At 51.4% G+C, this 13734-nt stretch overlaps 1 protein-coding gene, 1 long non-coding RNA gene and 1 other non-coding gene across 5 annotated transcripts; 1 reads left to right on the forward strand and 2 right to left on the reverse strand.

The window, feature by feature from the left end:
• The first annotated feature begins 7435 nt into the window (after positions 1 to 7435).
• Positions 7436 to 12621, forward strand: Rab26 (RAB26, member RAS oncogene family). 3 transcript variants are annotated; one of them, XM_052759081.1, is made up of 9 exons: positions 7436 to 7786; positions 8855 to 8965; positions 10757 to 10798; positions 10879 to 10945; positions 11147 to 11199; positions 11522 to 11587; positions 11672 to 11728; positions 11801 to 11904; positions 12011 to 12621. In XM_052759081.1, the coding sequence occupies exons 1-9, from the start codon at positions 7589 to 7591 to the stop codon at positions 12111 to 12113; spliced, it is 801 nt and encodes a 266-aa protein (XP_052615041.1). In that variant the 5' UTR covers positions 7436 to 7588; the 3' UTR covers positions 12114 to 12621. The 3 variants fall into 3 exon arrangements, with proteins under 3 accessions (XP_052615041.1, XP_052615039.1, XP_052615042.1); XM_052759082.1 differs by having other exon boundaries at positions 7437 to 7786; positions 11828 to 11904; XM_052759079.1 differs by having other exon boundaries at positions 11672 to 11904.
• A 355-nt stretch (positions 12622 to 12976) lies between these two features.
• LOC128123095 (uncharacterized) lies at positions 12977 to 13489 on the reverse strand. Its single transcript, XR_008222567.1, has 2 exons — positions 13314 to 13489; positions 12977 to 13114 (listed from the first exon to the last, which is right to left on the reverse strand). It is a non-coding gene; the product is annotated as an uncharacterized LOC128123095 (long non-coding RNA).
• On the reverse strand, positions 13192 to 13274 carry LOC128123552 (small nucleolar RNA SNORD60). Its single transcript, XR_008222727.1, has one exon. It is a non-coding gene; the product is annotated as a small nucleolar RNA SNORD60 (small nucleolar RNA).
• Positions 13490 to 13734: the final 245 nt, after the last annotated feature.

Raw genomic sequence — 13734 nt, forward strand, 5'->3', positions numbered from 1 at the left:
ACCCCCGTTAGCAGTCAGGGCAAGGCTGCAGGCCGACACCCCCGTTAGCAGTCAGGGCAAGGCTGCAGGCCGACACCCCCGTTAGCAGTCAGGGCAAGGCTGCAGGCCAGCACCCCCGTTAGCAGTCAGGGCAAGGCTGCAGGCCAGCACCCCCGTTAGCAGTCAGGGCAAGGCTGCAGGCCGACACCCCCGTTAGCAGTCAGGGCAAGGCTGCAGGCCGACACCCCCGTTAGCAGTCAGGGCAAGGCTGCAGGCCAGCACCCCTGTTAGCAGTCAGAGCAAGGCTGCAGGCCAGCACCCCTGTTAGCAGTCAGAGCAAGGCCTGCGGCAATACCGCCCCTACAGGTTCTTTTAGGTTCTTTACACCTTGGCCACTGAGGGACAGATGTTCCACTAAGGCTCCCTAAGGCTGAAACCAGATACTTCCACCTTTGTAGGGAGGCCTAAGAGTTCTCTACAGATCTTGGGACAAAGCTCTATATCCCAGTATCAAGTGAAACTGAGTGATAGGTGTGTGTGTGTTTTTTGTTTTTTTTTTGTTTTTTTTTTTGGTTTTTCGAGACAGGGTTTCTCTGTGCGCCTTTTCCTGGAACTCACTTGGTAGCCCAGGCCGGCCTCGAACTCACAGAGATCCGCCTGGCTCTGCCTCCCGAGTGCTGGGATTAAAGGCGTGCACCACCACCGCCCGGCGATAGGTGTGTTTTTGTCTTGGTTATTGTATGCTCATGATGGTTTCTTGAGGCATAAAAATACTAAAACTGACCTGTTGCATGACTTTCCCTGGGGGTTCTATTTCTATACCTTAGACAGAGAGAGCAATAATAGGCCAAGATAGAATTCACCCAAGTCTAGCTGGATGGAACTAATGAATGTAACTAGGGTTACTAATAGGAGCATGAGCAATGTACAGGCAACTCTACCCCTGAGAAAGAGGAAGAGCCTTTTCCTGGGAGAAGAGGGACTTTGTGTGTCTTGTGTATATAAACTTTCCCCAACTCCTCTTATGAGGCAATGTTAAGGGATACAATCTTGTAAGGGTCTCATGAGGATAACCACAATTCTTTGGTTTCAAGATGATGATGGTCATGTTTTGCCCAGATGACAAAGTCCCACATTATTAAACTGTATGCTCTGTGTGTGTGCATATACATGTGATGTGTGTGTGTGCATGTAGATACAACTCTGGGTTTTCCTCCCTCTCACTCCTCACTCTTTTTTTTTTGAGACAGGGTCTCACTATGTAGCTCTGACTGTCCTGGAACTCACTAGGTGGACCCAGCTGGCCTTGAACTCATAAAGATCCTCCTGCTCCTGCCTCCCAAGTGCTGAGATTAAAGGCCTGCACCATCACTCCCAGCTACTCCCCACTACCACCCCCGGGTTTTTGTTGTTGTTGTTTTTTTGTTTTTTGTTTTTTGTTTTTTTTTTTTTGGTTTTTTGAGACAGGTTTGCTCTGTATGGCCTGGCTATCCTGGAACACCCTCTGTAGACTAGGCTGACCTCAAACTCACAGAGATCCACCTGCCTCTGCCTCCTGAGTGCTGGGATTAAAGGTATGTGATATCAGGACACTCTTTTTTAAAAAGTGATTTATTTATTTGTATTCTTTCTGCATGACTGTTTTACTTGTATATATGTTAAGTGCATTACATGTATGCAGTCCCCACAGAGCCCAGAAGAGGGCACTGGATCTTCTAGAACAGGAGTTATAGACCGCTGTAAATTGTCTTCTGGAAACTGAACCCAGGTCCTTTGCAAGAGCAGCAGCTGTCAACTGTTCCTACCCACGGAGTCATCTCTCCAGCCCCTGTCCTAGCTTTTGAGACAGTCTCTCATTGAACCTGGAGGTCAATGTTTCAGCTAGACTAGATTATCATTGAATCCCTGGAATTCCCATTTCCGTTTGCCAGCTCTGGCGTTACAGACACATGTTGCCAAGGCTGTTTTTTTGGTTTTGTTTTTGTTTTTTGAATATGGGTGCTGGAAATCAAAATTCAGGTCCTCAAGCTTGCCCAACTTACACATCATTACCCATTAAGCCATCTCCCTAGCCCCCCAACTTGTACACTTCAAACATACGCAGTTATTGATATATTAAAACTAGATACTCATAAAACTATTTTTGACAAAACCAGACAACATAGGCCCTGAATCAAACAGCACCTCCCACTCCCCCGCTATAAAGAAAAGAAGAAAGAAAGAAGGCACAGTGCAAGTCAGTCACACAGAAGTCAATCAGTGGTGGCTCTGATTATGTGGTAAAGCAAGGGACTGTTTGGTCATTTCAGGCTCTCCAATGTTGTTCGGGAATATGGATCCACACAGCCCCCATGCTGACAAGAGGGTTTTACTCAGAAGCTGGAAGACAGCACTACTGAGAAGTGGTCCCTGACTCCATAGGAGTACAGACTTAGGGACCATGACCCTCAAGAAAATTGGGAAGGTGACTTTTATGCTCAGTGCTAGTGATGAAATCCAGGGCCTCTTGCGTGCCAAGTGAGAGCTCTGCACCAGCTACACCCCAGTCCTGTGAAAGTGACTTGTGCAAAAGCTCACCTTCATTTGTAGAGAAGCATCTCTGCAGAATAAGCCACTGTGGTCTTAACCTGCGAAGGGGCTACTCTCTGCTTGGACCCCATACAGATGGTTCTTCAGGCAGATGGTCACTCACCTCTTACTACCAGAACCCAGGATATTAGGACCACCAAAATGAGTAGGCTACTGGGGGTGTCTTTTCAGGAGCAGAATATATGTGGCCTCTTTACATTTGGGTGCCAGAGTCAACATTCCTCTGACATCACCTGCTTTCTAGGGTGACTCAGTGTTCTCTCTCTCTCTCTCTCTCTCTCTCTCTCTCTCTCTCTCTCTCTCTCTCTCTCTCTCTCATATAATTCAGGGCTGTTGCAGTTCTTCTGATGTTTCCATGGCAACTTTCACAAGGATTTCATAGAACATAAGGTGTTTGAGCAGGAAGGGCCCTTGGAGATCAACTCCTCCTCCACATTTCACAGAACAGGAAGTAGGTCCAGATAGGCGATGCCAAATATCCAGGGTCACACAGCAAGAAAGGGACCTCTGTCCTATGGCTTTTAGATAGCTGAGTTTTGTGGGTCTGACTCCTCATGAAGTGCTCTGAGAACACTTTGGGAGCTCTGCCAAAGGACCCCTGCTAGAGGACCCCTGAAGTCCAGTCTAGCTTTCTGCTGCTTTATCACAGGCCATTCCCTTCAGTGCCAGTGAGGACAGGAGCAGACAGCATAGAATCTGTCCTCAAGAAGTTTTCAGATGGGTACAGAGGCCACAGAGCTAGCTTCCAGAGAACCACTGGAGGGCATCCAGGGTGCAGGAAATAGGGGCAGGAGGAACCTGGGAAGCAGGGTTCCAAGCAGAACCTGTAAGGTCAAGAAGATGGCTCTTATTCCTGCCTGCACTGTACTCCGGCACAGTCCAAATTCTGGTGTGGGGGTAAAGCTGGAAGCCTAGGGAAAATGGAGACCCTGAAAGAGGCTGGGCTGGGGACTCATGGCACATGCTGCACCAGAGCTAAGGGCTTGGACTCCCAGAAAGACCACTTAGAATGTTACAGGAAGCCAGGCTAAGTGGCACACACCTTTAATCCCAGCACTTGGGAGGCAGAGGTAGGTGGATCTCTGAGTTCCAGGCTAGCCAGGTCTACAGAGCTAGTTCCAGGACAGCCAGAACTGTTACACAGAGAAGCCCTATCCCACCAAAAATAATAATAATAATAATAATAATAATAATAATAATAATAATAAATAAAATAAAAAAATAAAGTAAAACTGTTAAATGAAAAAGGTTTCAGGAGCGAAGGGGCATGAGAAGACCAGAAGTCTGGGCTGTAAGAGGATTCAAAGGCAAGATTCAAGGAGACCTGGGTGGCTCCATTTATTTTATTTATTTATTTTTTTAAGCATGGAGCCATCTTTCCATTCCAAGATTGGACCACACTTCCCAGGGGGGCACATATAGCCAGTCCTAACTCCCTGCCTTGGGGGCTGGTCACTGCCAGCACTGCTCCTCTAAGAGACTGGGGGACTCCAGGCCAGACTGAGGCTCTCACACCCTCCTGACCCTTTCTCACCAAACTGGCCCCTTCCCTCAGGTTTGCTCTGAGCTGTCATTAGTTATTTATTGCTATGTAACAAACATCTCCCAAATACATAGGAAACCACGGTTTAAAAAGCCTCGTCTCTAGAAGAGAATAGTGGCCTGCTATAATCCCAGCACTCGGAAGGCTAAGGCCGGAAGATTGTGAGTTTGAGGCCAGTCTGGGCTACATAGCAAAATCTTGCATGGCATCATCCACTGAGCTTGTGTGTCGTCTATCAGAGATCTGGCTTATTCAGTTTTTCTCCACTGGCTGCTTGGGCATTTTCTAATCATGGCAGCCAGCTTCTGGAAACTACTGTCTTAGGGTACAAGAAACATGGGGTCACGTCTGTTGTATCATTGCTCTTGCTCAGATTCAAGGGCAGGAGACATAGACCCACCCACTGGGAAAAATACCAAAGAATTATCCATCTTCTTTTGTTGTTGTTTTGTACTTTGAGGCGGGGTCTCAATATAGCCTTGGCTGTCCTGGAACTCACTGTGTAGGTCAGGTTGGCCTTGATCCACTTGCCTCTGCCTCCCAAGTGCTGAGATTAAAGGCATGCCCCTCACACCCAACTCTTTATTTTTATTTTTATTTTAATTATTTAATTAATTAACTTTGAGACAGGGTTTTGCATCAGGCTTTCTTGGACCACCAGTCCCCAAATCATGACATGGAGACTTAATATTAATTATGAACGCTTGGCCTTATCTTATGCTTGTCCCACTGGCTCTTATAACCTATTTTAACCTGTTTCTCTTTATCTACGTTTTTGCCCTGGGGCTTTTTACCTTTCCTTCATTCTGTGTGACCTACTTTTCCTGCTTTTTCCATGTCTGTCTGTCCATCTGGCGGCTGCCTAGCTGGCTCCAGGTGTTTCACTCTCTCTGTTCTCTCCTCTTGAGCCTAGATGCCTTCTTCTACTTACTCTCTCTGCTGCCAGCCCCACCTATCCCTCTACTGCCTAGCTATTGGCCATTCAGCTTTTTATAAGACCAATCAGGGGCCTTAGGCAGGCAAAGCAACACATCTTTATACCATTATACAAATGCAGTGTAAACAAATGTAACACACCTTTACATAGTAAAAGCAATCTTCCGCAACATAAACAAATGCAACACATCTTTGTCTAGTTAAACAAATATTCCACAACAGGTTTTCCTTGTGTAGCCCTGCCAGGCCTGGAATTTGCTGTGTAGATCAGGCTCACCTTTAACTCACAGAGAACTGCCTACTTCTACCTCGTAAGTACTAGGATTAAAGACTTGCACCTCCATGCCTAATTTATAACTTACATTTCTTTCACCAATTTAGTAACTGCTTATTGAGGCCAGGAGCTGGCTGCCAGGGATATGGCAGTGACCAAGACAAGCTGCTTCCTGTGCCCAGAAAGCTTACATTCCAGGGTGAGAAACAGATGGAACCAGAAGAGCCATGAGATACAGTGATCAAAGATGAGCAGAACTGTGGGGCTTGATGCTTCTCATTTTAAAGGCAAGTCTGTCTCCTCTGCAGCTGGAAGCTCCCCTCCTCTGCTGCCCTCTGACCTTTCCTAGCTTGCTTGTTCCTTCTCTCTTCCTAGTTCCCTGCCTTATATTCACTACTCACATCCAGAATTCCCCACTTGCAGCCCCTACCCCAGAGCATCCAAACTTGAACTCTTTGTTTTTATCCCACGTACTGGACATATTTTGGGCAGCAGCTGGAAGGAGACTGTATGATCTACTTCCTAGAGCAAGTAGGCACAGGCTGATGAGGTTCCCAGCTGAGGCTGGCTTTGTGAGAATGGGGTATCTGGCATCCTCAGGGAATGCCACAGTAGGAGCCCAGTACCCCCACTCTAGGTCAGGACTTACAGATCTTGAGACTTGCCTGAAAGAGGTAGGAAGCCAGTAAAAGGAGACAAGGAAAGGAGACCTAGGGCTTCCCTGGGTTTGCTCTACAATAATAGGTCTCTGAAGGGTGAAGCTGAGCCATAGGACATGAAGCCAGAATTTCCCAGAGCAGCCTTATCTCTGCCATGTGCTGGCCTGATGATCATGGACAGCATCTCCTTTTGTTGCCTTTCTGGGCCTCAGTTTTCCCATCTGACCATTGGGGACTGTAGCAATACCCACCACACAGACTAGTACACCTAACACATGTCAGCAGTCAGTGTAGGGAAGCTTTCCAAGGCCTCTGCTGTGCAGGCCATAGCAAGGTCCTGTCTAGGAAATACTCTAGACAGTATGCCTCCATCTGGGTCCTTCTAGGCCTTGAGTCCCAGAGGTAGTGAATTATTCATGCTCTGGCCACTGCCAGCAGAGAAGGCTCAGGAGGCCTCCAAGAGACTAGAGTTTTGGTGACAGCAATCCTCTTGGAGGACAGTTAGGCCACTCCAGAGGAACACCAAGAAATGCCCTGTCTCAAAGGTACCACCCTCCTGCACCCACTGGGCTCATCTCAGATCATTGAAGTCTCATTCTCCAGACTGGAGTGTCTTGGGTGAGTGGCTTCAGAGAGCGCTCCTCAGGTCAGCGTAGGTGAGGCAGCAGGATCAGATCCTGGGGGTGGGTACAGCAGGTCCCAGACCAGTTTGGGGGTCTAGAGAATCAACACTGATCACTTTTGGATGAACCTAGGATGGAAAGATTGTGGACCAGTCACTTCTGGGGAAGGAACCTCCTATCTCCTAGGCTCTCAGGGCAGGGGTATTGCAAGGGTTATCTCAGGGGGCCTGATGCTGGCTGTGATACCCACTTCCTTTCCCCCCTCAGATGCCCATGCTTCAGCGCAGGTGGCAAAGTGAACCGTACCAACCATGCCTTTGATCAGCCGAGCCCCAAGTGCTCAGGCACAGCAGTGATTGTTTGTGAAGCCTGAGTGTAGGAGCTTCCTGGATGTGCCTGCTCTGGAGGGTGCAGCACTGAGAACAAGTGGGTCAGGTGGCTGGCATCTCTTGTTGAGAAGAAATAGAATCTCAGGCTGTCTACTCATGCAAACCTTCTGCCCCAGCACCCTCACCTCAGAACACACCCGTCTCCGGTCTGGGGCCCAGTCTTTTGAGCTAGGTTACTGAGCTGGGACATTGAAGACTGGGGTAAGGAACAGTGCGCCGCGAGGATAAAGGATCCTGGTACTTCTTCACACTAGATGTAGACAGCTGGGGCCCTAAGGCACAGAGCACCAGAGCATGCTCCTCCGGTGAACACCTAGAGCCTTGCTGGGACCTCCTGACTCCGCCCCCGGAGCGGCGGGTTATTTGCATGGCTCCGCCCCAGAGCGGCCATTGGCTGCGGCGGCGAGAGGCCGGGCCTGAGTGGCTGCGCCGCCAGGGAGGCGGGGGCGGGGCAGGCGCCGAGTGTTGGAGATGCTGCCACTGCTGCTGCTTCTGCTGCTGCTGCGGGACGGGTTCGGTTCCGAGTCTGGCTTGGCGGGCACGGGGCGTGGGACGACCCAGGGCGCGGTGGCAGCAGCAGGAGCACACTGAGAACCATGTCCAGGAAGAAGACCCCAAAGAGCAAGGCGGGGAGTGTGCCTGCTGCCTCTACGCTGCCCACCGCCGCCAATCGGCCCCGTCTGGCAGGTCCCAGGACTGCGCGTCCTGGCCCGGAGGCGCTACCCAACGGGCCCCCACAGTCCGGCCGGCCCTCACTTGGTGGCACTGGAGACCTCTACGACGTTGCTTTCAAGGTGAGCTAGGCACCTCCCCGCCATGGGAGTGCAGCAGGTGTCGTTGGATACTAGACTACTGGGAGGGCCTCGGGGAAGAGTGCAGGGCCGTGCGGCTCCTTGCTGCTGAACTGACCAGAGCAGTACCTCTCAGCTAGCCAGGCAGCACCTTAGATTGTTGCGCGCGCGCGCGTGCATGCCGGCGTGTACACACACACACACAACTATTAGGCTCGGGTCTGGGGTATTCAACAGCTGGCAGGGCCTGCCCCCACTCCACCTACTGTAAGACCAAGCAAGGGGTTCTGAAAGATCAAGTCCTGAAGCTGTGTCTCCCCGACCCTGGGGCCCTACCGGTACTCCACTCTCATCAATTCCCATCCATATGCTGCCTTCCCTCTCCTCCAGGGGGCTGTAAGTCTCCTTTTTCTGGGAGGGAGGGGAAAGAGGCCACCCCCAGACCAAAATTGAAGCTGTGTAAATCTGACCTCTGCTGTCAGGGCCATCGTTGGGTTTTGGAGCTTTGGGCAGCAGGGCTGGTGGGGGGAGGGAGAGACTTCGCCAGTCTGCCCCTCGGGCCCACAGATCGTCCCTAGTCCCTCTTTCACTTCAAAAGCAGTGTGTCTGGAACAGCTTTACTGAGCCTTGCTGCTGAGATTTGTGTCTTGGCTGGAACTGAAGAAGCCCCTGGCACTGAGTCCCCACAGGTCTCTTAGGAGGTTCCAGCTGCACTCTCGTGCTCTGCTCCCCATAGGCCCCAAATGCTGCCCTCCAAGATCAAGCATGATGTCTATGGAGGAGGGGTAGGTAAGATCTTGTATGGGGACAGCGGTCCTCACTCCCCATTGATTGAGGTGGCATTGTTGGAGGGAGAGGTGACACGCGACTACCAGCGGCAGAAAAGCTGAGCATCTAAACTATTGGGGACCATGGCTGCTGTGTTTCCCCAAGCTATGCTGAACCTACAGGCCTGGAACACTCATCTCCTCTCCCGCCCCTCCCCCACGGCTCAAGGCAGACCACAAGCATCTTTAGGTGGGTGAGGCCCTCAGCTCCAAGCTTGACTCCTCTGACCCCTGTCTGCTCTAGGTCATGCTGGTAGGGGATTCCGGTGTGGGGAAGACCTGCCTGCTTGTGCGCTTCAAGGATGGGGCTTTCCTGGCTGGTACCTTCATCTCCACTGTGGGCATCGACTTCCGGGTGAGAATGGAGGCTGAGCTCCTGAGCTCCGACTGGGTCCAGCTGTACGATGGTTCTTATACATAATCCTCCCAGTACCCCGGGCACTGATTCTCCACCTCCTGATGTGTCCATAGGCCCAGGAATGAGAGCTTAGCTACCAAACCAGCTGCCTTCCAACACCTGAGGGGCCTGGGGAAGCCTCCTAGTACCCAAGGTAGTAGCTGCATTCAACTGCAGCACAGAGTTCTACTCTTACCATGGGCTGATGCTATACTGAGCTATACCTGTGCCCTAGGGTAGTGACAATGAGAGGGAACTCAAGGCCTGTTCATTCACTCAGGAGGCCAATGCTGCTCTCCCGCCAAAGAGGGCACCCAAGGCCATGGGAGGTACTGGGAACTCTCTAGGTCCTACAATGCAGTGTCGCTTGGAAGAGACCTCCTTAGGATCCCAGGCAGGGTCCTGGGAGCTCCAGCATCAAAGCCTTCCCAACCCCCCTGCCCAGTCTGAATCTCATGTGCTGGGGTGCTGGTGTGTTCTTGGCAAATCCTGAATTTGCATTTTTCTCACCCTTTAATTAGACCCAGTTAGCAGGAGGTTGGGAGGAAGGCCCATTCTGGGGACAGGAAAGGGGGGTCCTCCTAGTGGGGACTGTTCTTTATTGAGGATTGCAGGTCTCCTCAAGCCCTCTAGGTCCTGGAGTCCAGGATGATGTAAAGGTTGAAGTGCCAGAGAGAGCAGGACAAGCTTGAGCAGGTGTTTCTTGCCTATCCTGGTCTCCCCCCACCCCCATCCTCTTGGCTCCTGGGTGGAAGGTGAGGGAGGTAGAACTGTGTGGTTTGCACCCCTGTTCAGGGTGCAGGAAAGGCAAAGTATCCTCCCTCGCCAGGCAGATGGCTGAGCCTGGTTCCCTGGAGACCTAGAAGCACTCAGAGCAGGAGCTCTGGAGAAGGGGAGCCAGGCCTAGCCTCCCATGGCCCCAGCCTGTAGTCAACCCTTCTCTGGGGTGACAGGTGGGTGGGCACTCCAGCCTGGTGTCTAATCTTGAAAAGTCTAGACCTGCAGACAGCAAGTTTATGAATATTGCCTATGTACCAGCCATAGTTCTGTGATCTGTGGGCACAGTACAGAGTCAGGCAGGCTTAAGTCCAGCACCTTAGGAATAGGTATCCCAGTGGTTGAAGTGGGGGTGGGCAGTGAAATTAGCTTTCCTAGGCAGGATGTAGTTCTTAGTGTACACAGTAGCTTACTAAGTTAAAGGTGCCCTGTCTACAGGTGGGGAAACTGAGGCACAGTGTACCGTTTATACCATCACTGACTTTAAGCCAGTTGAAGTCTTTAAGCAGGAACAGTGCACTAGTAATGCACTGACCAGTACACTCTTGGCAAGTCGGAACCTGTGTGGGACCTGGTGCTTGGGAGTGGTGGTAGTGGGGGTAAGCAAGGGCCCAAAGTGGACATAGCTGGCCATGATAACCTACTATCAGGGCAGCCATCTGAGGAAGGGCCCAGGCAGGGTCACCTGAGAGGATCCCCTCCCTGGGGGTTGATGCTGGAGGCAGTGGCAGGGAGTACCAGGCAGCTGCCAGGAGCATCTGATTTTAAACATAAATGTGACCTGTAGTCTGGTTTAAGTTCTCAGAGCAGAAAGAGAACCAGGTGCCGTAGAAGTGGGACAGGGGTCCCCCAACCTCCCCTCATGGGGGTTCAGTCACGGCTTGCATGACTCCCTCTCCTACTTCAACCTCAGGAGCCCCCAGGCCAGAGGTTAGCAGGCATCCTCACTGTTGCTGGCTGGTTCTGTTTCAGAATAAAGTTCTGGACGTGGATGGCATGAAGGTGAAGCTACAGGTGAGGTTACAGGGATGCAGGTTTGGGGCTGGAGACACCAGGGAGAGGTTGGGCAGTATGACCAGTGCCTGTTGCCACAGATCTGGGACACAGCTGGTCAGGAGCGGTTCCGAAGTGTCACCCATGCCTACTACCGGGATGCTCATGGTAAGCCCATAGATATGGGGACCAGCTCTCCTCCACAGGGAGTCTGGGTGACCTAGTGCATGGGGGCAGGGGGTGAGAAGGTACACTGTGGGACAGCAGGAGAGGGTGATGTAATGTCCTGTGACTTGGAATGTCTAAAAGTATGTGGGTAATGAAGGAGCCACTGGGCCCAGGGATATCCTCATTACTTTCTGTATCCAGCACTGTTGCTGCTCTATGACATCACCAACAAAGACTCCTTCGACAACATCCAGGTCAGTGGCCTTCCTGGCGAGGGAATGGGCCCAGGTTGTCTAGATGGCATCAAGGTCCCTACAGTTCTAAAAACCCCTGCTAATAGGAAGGATAGAAACTAGAGAACCCCTGTGAGCTCATGGTGGCCAGGTTCGTTAGTCACTAACCCAACAGGCCTGGGTGACACTTGGCTCCATCACCAGGGTTACCTGAATAAGGTACCAGTGAGGTGGGTACCTCTAGTCCACACATGGGAGGACTTCTAGGAAAAGGCACCCAAAGAGGTGTGGCACAAGAGGGCAAAGACCAGCCTTGAGACTGGTCCCAGCTTTCCCCACACAGGCCTGGTTGACAGAGATCCAGGAATATGCCCAGCAGGACGTGGTACTCATGCTGCTGGGAAACAAGGTGGGAGTCTGAGCCTGTCCTCTCCAGCCTGGCCCAACAGGTCAAGCCGGGCAAGCGTTAACAAAATTTCTGTGCCTGGACCAGGTTGATTCTGCCCAAGAACGCGTGGTAAAGAGGGAAGATGGGGAGAAATTGGCCAAGGTGAGTCCAAACAGGGTGGGTGACGAGGGTGTCCTTAAGGCTGTAACTCTTGGGCTGCCCCCATTCGGCCAGCACCTAGCTGGCAGCAGCTGTTTGCAGGAGTATGGGCTGCCTTTCATGGAAACCAGCGCAAAGACCGGCCTCAACGTCGACTTGGCTTTCACAGCCATAGCAAAGTAAGTCCTGGCAGTGAACAGAAACAGCGCCCGCATGTTCCAGGGCATAAGCCTGGAAGAGGCTGTACAGGCTGCATTGTGCTCTGTTGTCACCCCTGCTCTTCAGGGAGCTGAAACAGCGATCCACACAGCCTCCCAGGGAGCCGCACTTCAGGCTGCACGACTACGTCAAGAGGGAGGGTCAAGGGGTGTCCTGCTGTCGACTCTGAACCTGGCCGACTTCAGTCCCACTCTTGAGGAAGCAACCCTGCCTTGTTAAGTTGTATGGAGTCTGTATAGTCTTGACCTGACCCAATGGATGCCCCCAGTGTACCCATTTTCAAGACTCTTGAGGCTGATGCTCACCCTTTTTGCCCCAGTGGCCATCACAGAAATGGTCTTTTAGCATACAAACCATGCCATGGCACTCTGCTGCCCTCTTCTGGGCATTTGCGGTGGAGAGGACAGCATCATGTATTGTGCTGAGCTTCTAAAAAAAACCATGCTTATTGCATACTGCCCAGGCAGGACCGGCTTCATCACCCATCATTCTCCATTTGTTAGCCCCAAGGCCACAGCAGCCTGCTTTCTGCCCACTGTGGAGCTCTAAGAGGAAACTAGCACGTAGGCAGGAAACCACAGGACACAACCTAGTCACCATTCAGCAGACTGGCCCAAGCCACAAACTCGAGTTAAAACCCATCCCCAAAGTCTTTATTAATAAAGATGTTTTCTGGAGTTTGTGTCATCTGTGGGAAATCACCTTCCAGGGCCAGCAGGATGGCTTCGTGGGGATAAAGGCATTCACAAGAAAGCCTGACTTAATATCCCCAGAATTCACCTGGTGGAAGCACGGACTCCTGTGGGTTATTCTGACTTCCACATGTGCAAATGCCCTCACCAAAATAGTCCCCCACGGAACCTGGATTATCAAGATTAGAGTGCCCCATAACCCATTACTGAAACAACAGGCTAAACGCTCACCCTAGAGCAGAGCTCTAAACAGGCCTTACATTCATGACTTGGCCCTGTGCAGACCACCTGAGGACAAACTAGGCCTTGTGCAGTACGTGAAATAACGACATTTGAAAACCAAGATTGGACTTCCACTTTATTGCAAAGCAATTCAGATACACAGATGCCCAGCTTACCAGCAAACCCTCCTGCCCATTGTTAAGACTCTGGACGCAGCTGATTTACCGTCAAGGTCTGCCGCCGACTCACCAATGCTCTGAAAGTCAAACACCAGAAATTTTTACTTTTGGTAACTTTTCATTCCCGGCCCTTCCGATTAAAGGCAGAGCCCCCAAGCCTCAGTCTTGCAATGTAATCAGACTGCACATGCAGTTTTCATACGAGGTGTCAGAAATTAAAGCAATTCATCACAGGCTTGGTGCGGCAAAGGAAAGCCAGGCCCGACTCGGTCTTACCTGCAAAAAGGGAGTCAGAAGATGGAGGGGGAAAAAGGACTAAAGCAGAGCCCAGACCACCGCAGCACTCGAGGAAGGCTGGCCTGCAGTCGAGGGGCCCTTCGAGTTCCACTTCGCGACTAGTAACGGCAAACCGTGCTTCACAAAACCCGACCAAACGACACCTTCCAGTTCTCCAAAAAGAACGCCCTCGGCCGAAGCGCAAGCATTTATAGAACTGCTCCTTATGTGATTGGGCAGTCTGTGAGGAAGTGCCCACCTTCCTTCGCTGCTGATATGCTCCTCAAGCTATCATGCAGTTTCCACCAATCATACCGTAGACTTTCTTTTGGAGGCGGTATCTTGGGTCGCTCGAAGATCCTCCCCTTTGTAGAGTCGTTGAGAACATGAGCGGCAAGTGCATTTAGCCAATCAAATTCCG

The sequence above is a fragment of the Peromyscus californicus genome, unplaced genomic scaffold (genome assembly GCF_007827085.1).
Source record: "Peromyscus californicus insignis strain IS unplaced genomic scaffold, ASM782708v3 Scaffold_3__1_contigs__length_106647218, whole genome shotgun sequence".
In the NCBI taxonomy this organism is placed as follows: Eukaryota; Metazoa; Chordata; class Mammalia; order Rodentia; family Cricetidae; genus Peromyscus; species Peromyscus californicus.

Coding starts and splice junctions, on each gene's coding strand:
- Rab26 (XM_052759079.1), top strand. CDS start 7,589: ATGTCCAGGAAGAAGACCCCAAAGAGCAAGGCGGGGAGTGTGCCTGCT. Junction 7,787..8,854: donor TCTACGACGTTGCTTTCAAG/GTGAGCTAGGCA, acceptor TGTCTGCTCTAG/GTCATGCTGGTAGGGGATTC. Junction 10,946..11,146: donor CTACTACCGGGATGCTCATG/GTAAGCCCATAG, acceptor TTCTGTATCCAG/CACTGTTGCTGCTCTATGAC.